Source organism: Cinclus cinclus, chromosome 19 (assembly GCF_963662255.1).
Source record: "Cinclus cinclus chromosome 19, bCinCin1.1, whole genome shotgun sequence".
Lineage (NCBI taxonomy): Eukaryota > Metazoa > Chordata > Aves > Passeriformes > Cinclidae > Cinclus > Cinclus cinclus.
Genome location: NC_085064.1, coordinates 11,019,327 through 11,034,253, shown reverse-complemented (window position 1 = coordinate 11,034,253; position 14,927 = coordinate 11,019,327). Strand labels below are relative to the sequence as shown.

At 50.0% G+C, this 14,927-nt stretch overlaps 1 protein-coding gene across 1 annotated transcript in view; it reads right to left on the bottom strand.

The window, feature by feature from the left end:
- Positions 1–3,742: 3,742 nt before the first annotated feature.
- RABL6 (RAB, member RAS oncogene family like 6) overlaps positions 3,743–14,927 on the bottom strand; it is a 52,330-nt gene continuing 41,145 nt past the window's right edge. Inside the window, exons 11-15 of the mRNA XM_062505722.1 lie at positions 11,297–11,515; positions 10,374–10,722; positions 8,117–8,288; positions 6,370–6,419; positions 3,743–5,728 (exon numbers count right to left, since the gene is read on the bottom strand). Coding sequence (XP_062361706.1) covers positions 5,525–5,728; positions 6,370–6,419; positions 8,117–8,288; positions 10,374–10,722; positions 11,297–11,515 — 994 coding nt within the window. The 3' untranslated portion in view covers positions 3,743–5,524. The remainder of the gene's footprint in view (positions 5,729–6,369; positions 6,420–8,116; positions 8,289–10,373; positions 10,723–11,296; positions 11,516–14,927) is intronic.

Sequence of the window (14,927 nt, the reverse complement as noted above, 5' to 3'; positions counted from 1 at the left end):
GGCCCCAGCAGGTGGGAACCCATCACCTCACACCTGCCATGGAGCTGCTGCCTGCCAAAGGCACAGGGAGGGATGTTTCTCCTGCCATCTCCAGGAAAAAGCCTGCTCTTCCACAAATGGCTGGCTCCCTCCCACAGCCAGCCTGCAGACACTAGCTCGGGCTGCAGCTGTCGCTGATGCTCAGGCACTGGGAGTGCTCTCCGTGCCATCCTGGAGCATGGAGAGGTGGGACTGACATCCCACAGGTGTCCTCAGGAGGCACAGCACCCCCCATCCTCCTCCCATCTCCCCTCTGTGGCGATGGAGAGCTGCACCACTGCCTCCCCTCCTTGCTCCTTCCCTAAGGGAGAGCCTGCCAACAACCTGGGGGTAACCAGGAGTTTTAGGGGTTCCCAGGCTGGCTGCCCCATGGCAGTATCCCCATGCATCTCCAAGCAGAGCATGGGGATGTAGACATGTATGCAGACACTCCTGCTTTAACCTGGAATGGAGCCCTGTTCCTCACAGGCTGCCCGAGTCCCCAGTTTAGCTGACCTTGCCACACCTCACCTCACTGGGGTCTGCCTGAGCCCATGGGATTGTCCATGGTGGCTCACTGAAGGTACCAGAGGATAAGCCCCTCTGCTCAGCAACTTCCCTGCCATGGGGTTGGGAGAGGAAGCCTGGATACTCATCGTGGAGCACCCTTGGGCCAGGAACATGCCAGACACACCTGAGACACTGCAGGTTGGTTTTGGAGGCAAACCCACCAGTTAAAAAGGCTCAACTATTTGCTTTGGTACCTTTATGCAGCACACTGAGCCAGCACTAGATTAATATTATGCCATGTTTGACACTGTTGCAAAGCTACAGCCCTGGTCCCTGAATCTGTCCTACTGCAGGATTTCACCACCATCACTCATGTGGCTGGTCTGGGGCATCCCAAAGGACAGGGAAGCACCAAGGGCTCTCCAAGCAGCTGGACCCTTGGATGTGGGGACATTGCAGGCAGCAAACCCACTGTGCCCCCAGCCCAGTCCCCACCCAGGTCCATCCTGTGCCAGGGTTGGGGGCAGCCAGGTTGCCCCACAGCCTCCCCAGAGACTCCAAGAGCACTCACAGCTTTACACATTTGTTTTGTGTCCTGCCAAAATCCAAGATCCAATGACCTTTTCATGTTTGCTGCTGGAAGGAAGGAGAACAAATTCTCACCCTGGGCCTTAGCAAGCCAGGGAAAGACTGGTCATGACTTTATGGGAGCAATAGAAATAGGGCAAAGCTGCATCCCTCAAAGGGCACCATCAGGGCACTCCTTGCATGTGGCCTTTGGCATTGGCCATGGGGCATGAAGAAGGCTGGGCGCCCTGGTGACACAGGCTACAGCTGTGGAAAAGGCCAGCCCATCCCAGGGTCAATAGGAGTGGGATTATATGGGAATCATTAAGAACCAGCCCTGGCATGACCTCCTGTGGACTGACATGACTACAAAGAGATGAACTCTAAGAAGAGCTGGTGCCAAGAATGGCACAGTCAGGTAACAGCCTGGCCAGCAGGACAAGGGTGGAGCAGGTACAGAGCCCCATTGGTGAAGGGCTGTGAAGAGGGAGCAGCACTTAAACAAGAGCCCTGGCAAAGTAACAAACCAGCATAAATTGTCCAGGAATAAATCTGGATGGCAGTGATCATACAGCTCCTGAATCCCACGGCAGAAAGTGATGGACAGCTTTCCACAGGGATCATAAAGTCATGTAGTGGTGTGGGTTGGAAGGGTCCTTACAGATCAGCTGCTTTCAACCACTTGCTATGGGCAGGGAAACAGCTGAAGTGTGGGTAGCAGGAACTGCAGGGTCCTGTCTGCTTGTCCTGGTGCTGGTTCCCTACCTGGGGTTTGACAGGAGGAAGCCACAGACCAGGTATCAGTCATGGTCTGTCTGGCACAGGCCCTGTAGTGCTGGGGCACGTGGTTCAGCAGCCTGGATCCCCCACAGGGAGGAGTTTTGAGACAACCACTAGGACAGTCTAATGTAAAAAGAGCTTTTTCAGCAGGGTGAGCCAGCCACCTGTGCCAAGAAGATGTGGGCCATCAGGAGGGCAATGCTGTGCACACAGGAAGAATCCAGGGGACAGAATGGAGGTGGGCAGCCCTAGGCCCAGCTATGCAGCTTCAGGCCATTGGTGCAGGGCAGCTGGAAGGTCTCCCCAAAACTGGCTCTCAGCTGAGGAGCCATGAGGCTGTAAGGGAGGGTGGAACCTGATGGCCTCAGGTCAGTGTCAGTCTGCACAGCACCTCATGGCACCCACAGCCCCTCACTGGTGCCCACAGCCCCTCAGGGCAGCTGCATTGTCATGTCACGAGCTACCGAGTGACAACAGCTGTGAACTGTCAAGCTGGGTTATCCCACTCCATTCCACGGATGGGTACGGTAAGGAACACTCCCCAAATAAACACCTGCAGAGAATGGTACAGCACCTGGGCAATCCTGGCTGGGACACAGTGGGTGAGAGCAGGGGCCCTTGGAGCTCCCTCCTGGCTTATCCCAAGTGCTCTGGCTCCAAACGAGACGCTTTGGTGGCCCTGGAGATCCCAGGGAGGCAGTGGAGCAAGCACTACCCTGTCTCCCTGACAGATGAGGCTCCCCATGCTGTGCTGAGTAACCAGGCCCAGCCAAAATGCAGTGATGAATCTGCACTTTTACCTCCTACTGCTCCAAACCCAGCGCCTGCAGCTGTGGCCAGCATTAGCTCCAAGAAACTGCAGCTCCTCAGCCTCAAGCTCTTGAGTTTTTTTGGATGACTGATAAAACCAAAAGCAAATACCCTGGTACCTGCAGAGATGCTTGCATTAACTATTTATATCATTGTGATCCTGCAGAAGCTTCCCCATAATAACAGGCACATACATACTTTTTATATTTAGCTTCTTTGAAAGGATGGCATGGGAAAGCCTGGCTCAAACAAGGCCTATTTCCTTCTCCCCTCCCTCACGCTTGCTGGCTCTGGATTACAGCTCACACTGTAGCCCAAACCAGTTCAGCATTCCCTGGAAAAGGGAGAAACCCAAGCCTAAAGACTCCAGGTGGGAGAGGCCTTGGAGCAACCAGGTCTAGTGGAAGGTGCATCCGTGCCCATAGCAAGAGGCTGGAATGAGATGAGCTTTAACCTAAATCAGTCTGGGATTCTGTGTCTATTATAAAAAGTGCCTTTTTGCAGCTATTCCCTTCCATGCTCTCACTTAAGCCACAGGGCGGGATTTCTCTGGCCTTGCTGCAGAAGCCAAAGCATACCACACACCCTCCTGGAGCTTGAGTGTAAGTAGAGCCAGCTTGCACATCTGCTTTTCTCTTTTACAGAAGTATTTTGGAGCAGAATGACTCATCTTTGCTTGTTTTTGCCTCAGCTTCTTGTGCTGACAAGCTGCAGGGAATGTAGAGGCTCCTATGGCAGCAAACCTGGCACAGAAGCCAGACCCACTGCAGCTAGCACCAGTGTCAGCAGGGACTGGCTACCACTACAGCCTCCTGTACCCACACCTGACCAGAACCCCTGCCCCCTCTATGCTGTGGGAAGCAACACCTCTCTCAGGGCAGTTTTGGGGAAAGAACTCATGGTTTTTATGTCCAGCTCCTTTTTTTTTGGAATGGTTTTTAATTCAGTGCCCTCTCCCATGAGGCGTGGGAGCAGAGCAGCACAAGGAGGGACACACAGCTCCCAAGCCCAGGCACAGGGGCTCTGGGGTAGAAGAAGATGCACAGAGACAGGTGTACAACAGAGCTTTATAGTCAGAATGGACTGTATCAGGGTTTTTCAATGCAAAAATGGAACATGACCCAAAATCCTGATGGAATAGAAGCACTTTCAGGACCATGGCAGCTGAGACTCAAGCTTCCACCTCCTGCCTTTGCCCAAAAGGGCTGCAAACTGGTCCCGTCTCAATCTTCTTTTTCCTCCTTGGATGTGCAAAGTTTGAACTGTCCCATGCAATTTACCTACAGTGCTACGTGGAATACTCAGAGGAGGCAAATGCTAATGGCAGACAGACCCGAACAACACATTGCTCAGGCAGCAAAAAACGAGTTTGTTTTATAGGGAAATGGTTACAAGTGCATTTTGGGCACAAGAAAAAGAAAAATGGAGCAGGAAATGCCTGCTGGTCAAGACAGCTCTGGAGTGGTTAATGGAGCAAAACAACACATTGCTTTATAGAGATGCAGAAGGAAACTCCTGTTTAGATTTCATGGCTGACATTTTATAACAGAAAGGGGTGAGGGACAACAAAATCAAACCTCAAATCAACTTCCAAGCAAGAGGGGCACAGAGAACTGACCAGCTCCATCAAACACAGGGGCTGCTCACTGAGACACAGGTGAGTGCCAAGGGGTGGCCGTAGTGCCCATCCAATGGCTGCTGAGCAGGTAATAATCCATAGATATAAGTTCAAAGGAAAACCTAAAAGGCTTCCCAAACTCATGGGATAGAGGATGCTCTCTGCTTGGGGCAGGAAAGGCAGAACGCTGGCTGGCTGCAGGATGGACAGAAGCTGGAGCAGGACAGATGCTGCTGAGCTGCAGTGCTGGTCCCTCTTGGCACAGAGCAGCAGCTGGGGTTTACAGCCTGACCGGAAAATGCCTGAGAAGCAAATGCCTTGCCATGCTAACATTGCCCTGTAGCCAATTCTGAAGCTCTGGATATCTTCATATCCACATGGAGTCATGTCCCTGAGAGGTCCCAGCAGCAGTGGGTTCTGGAACACGCAAATTCAAGGGTAGGAAATGCAGAAAAGCACTGATTTTTCTCTCTCTTTCAAGTTAGCTTTGCACTTTTCAATGTTTTCCCAAACTGCATAGCAGCTTACATGTAGTGTCTGAGACACTGGGGCCACGGAAATCAGTAAGCTTCATGAATTCCAACAGCAGCACCAGTGAGGGCTAATTAAGCTGCTGTGCAGAAAGGTTCCCGTTCAAAGGACTTCAACAATCACACACTCTCTCTCTCACACGGTCCCCATGCCTGCTGCTTTAGAGAGCTGTACTATAGCATGATCTGCTTTACTTAAAGCTCATCAACTGCTGGGTGAAGCAATGGCCAGTATCTCCTTTCTCCTTAAAAAACAGCAAGGATAAGAAGTTAAAGACTTGAGACAGTCGAGTACGACGCGTTCATGCAGCATCTTTTGTTGCACTCCTCTTAGCCAGACAGGAATTTCAGGTGTGAAGGAGTGGAATGCAGCAGGAGGCAGGTCCCCTCACCCCGCAGCATGCCAGTGACCTGATGGGGCATCTCTGGAAGGAGAAAAACTGACAGCCTGACAGCAGGCCTGGGAGCCATATCCTGAACCTTCCTCTGGCTCACGTACATCTCAGCTGGGTTTTCTTTGTGTAACGATGTACCAGAGCAGCACACACAGATGAAAAGCTTTTGTTTTGCTCACTCTGGTTTGAGAGACTATACAGCAAAGGGCCAAAGCTTTACACATCTGTGCCTGTCCCAGGGTGACTTGTCAGAGAAGATGGAGACAGCCATGGTGCAGAGTCCACTAGCAGCCAAACTACAGCTCCTCGTAGTCTCCCTCGCCCCGTGGTTTGCTCATGCTGGCTCCTCCTCCACCAAGAAAAGCCTCAAGTTCATCTATCTCACTGCTTTTCTCCTTGCTCTTCTTTTTCTTTTTCTTTTTCTCTTTCTCCTCTTTGCTCTCCTCCTTCTCTTTGCTCTTCTTGTGTTTGGTCTTCTTTTTCACTGACTTGTCCTCTTCCTGCAAAATGAGAACATTTTTATTAGCAAATGCTCTGAGTGTGTCAGTGACGTAGGATGTACTGCCCTGATACCTGGCTCTGAAGAATGGTTTGGGCTGGAAAGCACCTAGTCCAACCCCTGTGCCATGGGCAGGGATGTCTTCAACTAGATTAGGAATCTTACTCAGGCTGAAGCACCGAAGACCCTTCTGTGAGTTTGGACAGAAAAGCTGGCAGACCATTTGGGTTATACAGGGCACTGGTCTGTCAGACAGTTTGCGCCCAACAGTACCATGGTACTGGACAGGCTTAAATGGCACAGACAAAGCCTCCTGCAGGCTTCCCTCACTATCCCTGAGATGTCTGTTGTGGGCACCCCTCTGCTTGAAAAATCATGGTGCTATGAACACACAGTTCAGCAGAGAGGCACTGCTCTGCCTCATCCTGTATTTTACAAACTCACACACTCCCTTTTCAAAATTCAACTGCTCTACAAGCTCACTGTGAAGTTCAGTGGTCTGCAGAACCTAGGAGACACAGATCAGAGCTGCAGGATGTGAGCATGGAAGGGAGTCCACCAAGTCCTGGGCGGACACCATGGAAGGCCACCTCTGCTCTTGGCAGGTGGGTAACATGGCAGATCTGAGGAATTAAACAGTACCTCTTTGCTTTTCTTTTTCTTCTTCTTTTTCTCCTTAGAAGCCTGTTTATCTGTTAAAACAAAAAAAAAAAAACCCCAACACCATTGTGTTTAGTAAATTTAAATGGTGAGAGCTGCAATTATGCCCTGGCCCCATTTCTGAGAACAAAATGCTCCATCCTGGGCATCCAGAAGCAAAGGCAAGGCCAGCACCCCAGGCCAAACTGTGCCCCTTTGGGAATGAACACAGGCCCCAGCATTCACACTCCAACTCAACCGTATCTGTCTTGTTTAATTATGAGCATTATATGATCTGTGTGATCCACAGTGACCTAGCATTCACTGTGTCACAGATACTAAAAAATACATCTAGAGACTAGCTCTGCAAACTGGTCCAAAGGCCAAATTTGGGACTGGATTGTTATTTCCAGAACTGAAGAAGATCTCCTGAGAACAGTTCCCCTCTGATGGAAATCCTCCCAGGCATCTTCTCTGAGGACGACTGAGGACATGGTATCAGCAGATGGGACACCCTGGCAGGGTAAGATTCACTGCTGCTCACACTGTGTATGGAAATCACATCCCCAAAGCATCCTTGCAGCAAGCCTGCTCTGAGGGGTGAATACTTTGACACTACCAAATGAGTCCCAGAGTCCATCCCTGTCACATGTGTCACACATGACTACGGCTGATGACTTGGCTGCTGAGTGTCCACTACTTTTGCAAAAACCTGCTCGAAGAGGTACCTGCTTGGCTGCTTCACAAGAAGCTTCAGGACAGCACCACTTTTCACATGATCTGTTTGACTGTCACTCTTACCTACACATGCCTTTTTCCTCAGCTGATGTGTAAATACAGCCATGGAGAAGCCTAACTGCCAGTCAAGCTCCAATCACTGACGACCGAGAGATGGTTTTATATTTATCACCAAAAGCGGAGATAGGAGGAAGCCATGTTTAATTATTTAAGAATCTAAACTGAAGTTAAATTATTGACCTGGGCCTCTGCGGATGCACTTACAGCTATTTCAAGCTCTTCTGTTCCGCAGCTCAGAGTGACAAGCTGACAGAACCATGGCAGCCTATGACACCTTCCTCACACTTCTGGAACAGCTATTCAAGGAGCTCCTCTTTCTGGTGCTGCTCATAGCTTTTTTCCTTTCTTAAATCTTTAACTTCCCATCTTTCATGCTGACATTGGGGCAGGTCTACAGGAAGTTGCTTTGCAGTAATGCCTAGACAGCAGGTATTATTTGCATGAGTAGGATTTGTTCCCTCAGGGAATGAGGGGGCAAAAAATAAAGCCTGAGGAATGCTTAGGTTGTGATAAGGATCCTACCCCATCTTTCCTAAAAACAGAAGAGGAAATTGGCAGGGTCTGTCAGAGCATTTTGTTCAAGTTGATCCAAATTCTGGAGGGGGTGGACACTGCAATGCAATGCTAAACACCACTTCCCAAGCACACAGGACTAAGCAGGAAGGCTTACACAGCAGCAGCTTGTAAAAGATGTGCTTCTGCTTGCAGCTGGGACAAAAATAACCCATGGCTGGTGCCAGGGACAAGCCAAGTTCTCCTCCTCATGGGGAAAAACTTAAAAGCTATTTATGCTGTGTTAAACCAGACTGCAGACTCACAGAGGGCACTGCATGAAGTTAGAGGGTATTTTATTTAGTGCAAATTGGTTTGCTGACACCCTGGGAAGACTTTGGAAAAACCACATGCCTGACAAACAAAAGCAGCAAGAGTGGAAATAAGGTGTGAGCTTTACCTTCCTCGCTGCTCTCCTTGGGACCAGCTTCTTCCAAACCCAAGCCGAAGAGATCTGAATCATTTTTCAGTTTAAAGGAGGGGACTGTTGATTTCATAGGCTGGGGTGGTTTTGCCAGCGAGGTATCATCATCAGATATTTCAGAGAGATCTTCCCGCACTGGGAATTCATCCTAGAGACAAACAAAGGCAGACAACACTGACAAATGCTTCAACCAAAATCTCTAACAATTTTGCATACAAAAATGTCAAATGTCAGCAGGTGGGGAAGAAGGAAGAAAACGGCAGCTAAACTGAGCTGTTACTGCCTGGAAATCAATGTCCTGGATCCTATGAGCTCTAGTTTTTGCCTTGGTAAAATGCCTCAGTTGCACTGGTACTGGCAAGGGTGTTCTGTTCACATTGGGGCTGCTGAAATCAAATTCCCAATATAAAGGGATTAAATGAGACATTCAACTCTGTTACCTCACCAGCATTAGCATCCTCCTGCCCTCGGGAGGCAACTCTGTTCTGGGAAAATCCAATCTAATAGACTGAAACTTCCCCTCCAGCCCTGAGCGACAAATGCTTTCTACTGTGCAGCTCTGTGGGTCTCAGGTATCAGGTACCTCAGAGGGCTGAGGAAGCAGAGTGTGTCTGCAGAATAATTCCCATCACTGAGCCAAAAGGGAATGTGCTTCCAGGGCAAATCTGCCGCCCTCAGTGTGGGCTAACACCCAGGATGCTGCAGAGCCTGGAAATTACCCCAGAATCCTCCATCTCTGAATGATGGGAATGGAAATTCAGTTTAATGATCTTCTGATACCTGCCAACTGATCCTCTTCAGAATCTGTTATCTAACCTTTCCTTGTGTGCTTGTACATGGATGGAACATGGCCCTGCTGCACTGCTGGTCAGGCAGTGCCCCCACCTTGCTAATGGCAATGGCTGTACTGGTTTGCTTGACCAGCACACTCTGCAGTGGGAAAGCATTCACATGCTATGAAGCATTCCGTGGGTCAGGCGCTTCCTTGACACTGCTGCTTCCTCATCAATCCCTTCTCAGTGGTGCATGCAAGAGATGGAAACTTGTTCCAAATACTTTTGCTTTCTTATTCAATTGTCAAGAAAAGCAGGAAGTGAAGATGCAAAATGAATGTAAAATTACTTAATAAACAGCATGACACATGAGCAAGGTCAAAGAAACTGGGACAACAGCCCTTTCTACAGGATTCCAGAATGATACAAACACAGGGAAAACCACTGAACACCAGCTAACCCAGACATCAGAACACTCCTGAACAGCCACTGCCCATCCCAAATCACTGCTAGCAGTTTCCAGAGATTACTCTGCAGGTTGTGAGTACAGATCAGTGAAATAAGGGATATCTCAAGCCATGCAGCAAGTTCTGACCAGTTCAGAGAAGAGGGATGGGAGAAGTGTCTTCACCTGTAATACAGGGCAGGTGTGAGGGGACTCCTGGTGTATTTGTTTTAGCAGACACCTGCTGGCAGGTGCTGAATGTCACAGACCTTACAGCTACTTCTGCTGTCCTGGAAAGTCCTTCCCCAGCAGACCTTCCTTCTTCCCTTTAAGCTTTGCCAAGCAAATTTTGTGATGGCCTTTTTATTGCTGAATTGACTGCAAGGAACTCATTCTTTCTGGCAGAGACACCCTTCTGCATGTTAAAGTTCATGTGAAAACCCAATAGCTTTGCATTTTGTACCTCCCACACTGCTGGACTGGTTGAGAGTAAACAGCACAGTAAAACACACAAGCACAAATCTTTTTTGTGTTTGTAGAAACAAACCTCATGTCAGGGAAGGTCTAGGCTGGAGATCAGGGAAATTCTTCCCTCACACAGAGGGTGCTGGGCACTGCCCAGGCTCCCCAGGGAATGGTCCCGGCCCCGAGGCTGCCAGAGCTCCAGGAGCGTTTGGACAGCGCTGCCAGGGATGGACAGGGGGGGATTGTTGGGGGGGGGGGGGGGTCTGTGCAGGAACAGGGGCTGGACTCAATGATTCTTCTGGGTCCCTTCCAACTCACGGAATTCTATGGATCTGAGATTCTATGGGGTTCTTACTGCCAGGTGGCTTACACACTGAGAGAGCATTGTGGGGTTTGTGTTCACATCAATCTCTGCAGGTTGCTTAGCACCTGCCTTGCTGCAACTGCTGCTGAAGGATGGGAGAGCAGATGAAGACTCTGCTCAGGGAAATGCCTCAACCCTTCCATCTCAGCTCGGCACAGCTCACAGCAATGTGGGCTTTTTATTTACCATTTTTTTCTTCTGGCTGTCAGAATCCTCACTTTCAAAGTCTGGGTCATCCATAACAAATGAGAGCATCTGAGTAGCTATTGGTCCCTCTTGATCAGTGTCAGACTCCTCAGGCTTCTCTTCTTTGACCACTTTCTGCTTGGAAGCAAGTCCTTTGCTTTGGGCAGTGACCATTGAGGCCTGGGCTGCTGCTGTGGGGGCAGCAGAAGGAGCTGCCAGGCTTATGTTGCCCTTGCTGCTGTTGTTTCGTTCAGACCCAGAATGGGGAGGTAAACTGTCAGGAGGCTTCGGGTCAGTTGCTTTGGTCAAAATTGCTTCACTCTGGGGTTTCACAGAATTTCTGGAAGACCTGAGAAGAAACAAGTTGTCAGAGTCTGTCCACCCCTATTCTGTGGAGCAAAGCACAGTTAACAGCTGAGCCTGCCTTGAAGGCTGCATCACCCATCCCACTGGGAAAAGCACTGCATCCTATAGGGGTGTGGGGTCAAATGCACCACTCGGGCTAAGGATGACCCTTGAGTCCCTAACCCCATAGGATGTGGTATGTGGAGAACATTGTTCCCCAGCACAGGGTGTGGTGAGTAACTTTACTCCCTTCACCCAAGACTTGACTCCTCTCTCCTCCCCACACCACAAACAGCCACCCTGGTGCTCAGTTCCAGGCTCTTGTTCAAATTTGAGGAAAAGCAGGCAGATACTCCCATGCTGTCCCAGTGGCACAGGAGGGCAGTGCTCCAAGGCATGGGGCAGGACACACCACACAGAGCAGTTACACCTACAGTAACTACAGTCCCAGCTCACAGCTGGAGAACAGGCAGACAGAGACATCAAAACCTCCCAGAGGCCACACATAGTCAGCAGCAGCATGGAGGAGAGGTCTAGGTTTGACAGCACAACCCCACACTTCAGTTTGTGCTTTGTACCTTTTTTTTTCCTGCTCTGTGTTTTTGTCTCCATCAGATATGAGTATGACCTTAGAGTCTTTCACCTCTTCTTCCTCCTCCTCCTCACTGGAGAGGGTGATGTTCTTGCTGGGCACCCGTTCTGCTACCACCATTGGTCTGCTGGGGATTTTGTCATCCAGATCCAGGTCGTCTTGGAAACCTGCCACCATGGGGTTCCCTCCAGCTGCCTCTCCATCACTGCAACACAGACAGTGATTAGACCCAGCATCCCAGGAGGTGGCTGGACAGACCTGCCTCCACCTGCGCAAAGACTGAGACTGGCCTGGCTGGTACAGCCAACTTCAGGGGACACATCCCAAGCTTGGGGCAGCTGATGATTAAAGGGCTGGAGCACCTCTGCTCTGGAGACAGGGTGAAAAGGAGGATAGTTAAGCCTGGAGAAGAGAAGGCTCTGGGGAGATGCTGAGAGTCCCTTCCAGTGCCTAAAGGGGCTCCAACAGAGCTGGAAAGGGACTCTGAACAAGGGCCAGGAAGGACAGGATGAGTGGAATGGCTTTAAGCCAAAGGAGAGCAAGGTTAGACAGGATACTGGGAAGGAATTGTTTACTGTGAGGGTGGGAGGCCCTGGCACAGGGTGCCCAGAGAAGCTGTGGCTGCCCCTGGATCCCTGGAAGTGTCCAAGGCCAGGCTGGATGGGGCTTGGTGTAACCTGGGATAGTGGAAGGTGTCCCATGCAGGGGGTGGAACTGAACGGGCTTTAAAGTCCCCTCCAACACAAACCAGTTGGTGTTTCTATGATTCTGTGCACTGCCAGCCTTCCCCTGCCACTGCCCAGCTCTGGCTGGACCTGCTCCCTGCAGGCTGCAGCAGGGCCTGGTGGGATGGGCCACAACAGAATGTGTCACAGAGGAGTTGTTGCCCCTCAAGCTGGAAATGAGTGGCTGGAGAAGGTGAGCCTCAGAGGTACAGAGGAGCCTGTGGCTACAGCTCCATCAGAACATGCAAGGATCAGTCAGTCAAACCATGGGAACTGCCTATCTTCATCCCCCTATTGTGTAATTAAACCTGATCATAGACTGTCACTGCTCTGGGAGGTCACTGGCAGCTATTAGCTTCCTGGAATCATTCCTATTTCTGCGGTGCTCCCTGAAGCAGGCAGATAGACAGACACCATAGACAAGCTTTAACATTGCCCAAATTAAATTAATGCAAGGACACACTGGCAGAGCTGGGAGTCTGTCAGCCTCCCTAAATGTAGCACAGTTCTGTGTTCAGAGGCAGCTTGAGAGAGCTTTGCAGCTGAAATTGAGGATTCTTGTCTGAATGTCCTTAGGACTCAATTTTAACACTTTCTGAAAAATTTGCTCATGTCAGGAAAATAGGTATTTTCGCCAGGCTCAGCTGATGAGCCTTTGCCATTACCTTTCCTTGTTCTATTTGTTTCATCCACAAGAGATACCCAGCTCCTTCCTGATAACCACACACACAAGTCTCTGTCCTTTTAATTATGCCATCTGGATCGTACAAGCACAACCTTTTTTAACACAGAGACAAAAAACACATTATAGCTTGGAACAGATTACATTGTAGAGATATACACAAACCCCTAAAATCCTTTAACTGGAAGTAGGTGGTGCTCCCAGTCACTAGCACAGGACAAGCACTGGAAGACCATGGAGTATGGTGTGCTGGTGAGATGAGAAATAACCTAAAGAGAGCTGGGATCATGGCAACTGCTCACTCTGGCTCCTCTACATGGCTGGGTACTGCTTGACAAGACAGTTTTAACGAGTTAATACATCTGCCAACAGACAATGGAGTTGTTTATGACAATGGGACACCACATCGATGACATCCAGTGCAGCTCAGTGATCAAGCGCTTGTCTGGGCTGGAGTGCTAAGACCAGGGCCAGCATCAGCCCTCCCTCTGCTCTTGGTGTAGATCCCTCTGCTCTCAGGACCTGCTCTCAGTGCCCTACTCAGGAGGGTCAGGCTGCTGAAGAGCCCCTTCGTCACTAACACTGCTGCTCTCACACCATGCCAGGATGGAGGCACACAGCCCAGCCATACAAAGGAGAGGAAAACTGATGCCCAAGCAGCCCCCAAAGCTGGAGGAATGACAAGTGAGTGATTCTTGAGGTTTTCAAAGCACTGGCAGAGTTTCCTCTTGAAATGCACTGAAAAGAAAATGGGAGTTGCATCCTAAAAATGGCAGCATATTATTCTGAACTGGACACACTGCCTTTCCTTTAGACATCACTGCTCTATTAGGCACAGGGGGTCTCAAGAGATTGCTGCCACTGTCCTTTTACATTCCACACAGACCTGCTGCCTTTCCAGCTTTCCCAGTCCGAATGGGTGTACACTCCCATGTGTACATCCCCTCCCCAAAGTGGGTCACATCCCTTTGCAGTGAGAACCCTGCCTCCATCTCCAGCCAACACAGATCGCTGAGTGACAACATAAAAGCAGAGCAATGGAGTGAATATACATCAGGAAAATCACTGCTTCAGTATAAACAGTCTCCGACAAGGCAAATTGGGATCAGCTTGTGGTCCTGAGGTTCCAGCTGGAAGGAAGGCAAAGCATGCAAACCCAAACACATTGCACTACTCCCTCCAGCCCCTGAAGCACTGCCAAACTGGCACTGACCACTGAGCTAGGATGTCTGCAGGTGCAGGTACCCCCCAAAAATGATGCTGCTCACTGAGGTCTCTCTGAGCTAGTAACCACAGAGCCTGCTGGGGTGTCATCCGTGAGCCTTTGGTGTGTCATAGATCGGCTGCCTGGGAGGAAACAAACCCTGCTGCAACCTGAGCTCATAGCCTCTAACCTGGCTGGGCCATGTTCCCACAGCTTAAGGGCTCTTGCCACATTGTTTTTTGGGGTTAAAGAAAGAGAAAAAATTCAAGCTCTAATAAAGCAGGTAAGCTGAGAATCCCATACTTCAGAACGAGCCTGCATGTCTGTTCTAGGAGATGTTGGTCTTCTATTGTGAACTTTGGCTTCCCTCCCTTGGGCTAACACAGCTGGGCATCATGGAATCCATAACAGATCCATAAAAGCAAAGAACTACTTCAAAGGCCTTCAGATATAAGGACACAGAAATCTAATTAATCTTTTAAGATAAATGTCTAAGGATGCAGAAAAGAAAGATCAAGAACACTGCCAGGTAAAGCATAAACTGGCTTTCAGACACCTTCAGCCCGCCCCAGGGACCCAGGCCAGCCTGACCCAGCAGGACCCATGGGCGAGATGCTTTGGAGCCAGATTAGGTCCTCTAGTGCACTCACATCCATGCTGGCTCAGGGCATCAGGTTAAAGAGCAGCAAATTAAGCTCTGAAGCAACAACTTGGGAGACTGAAATACCTTCTTAATTAACTGGTCAAGAAACTGATTCTGGGAGTTCTCTGGTGCAAGTCAGAACCACAACATGTCGTTGAACAAAACTCAGGACTCCACTGCAGGCCTGGGGCATGCCAAGTTGAACAAGGTACCCCTGCTGCCAATGGTGTCCTGCTCTTCATGAGGCAAAGCACTGCCAACAGGTCAGGAAGGTGATCCTGCCCCTCTGCTCTGCACTAGTGAGGCTACAGCTGAAGTCCAGTGTCCAGCTCTGGGTGCTCCTCAGTAAAGAGAAACATGGGC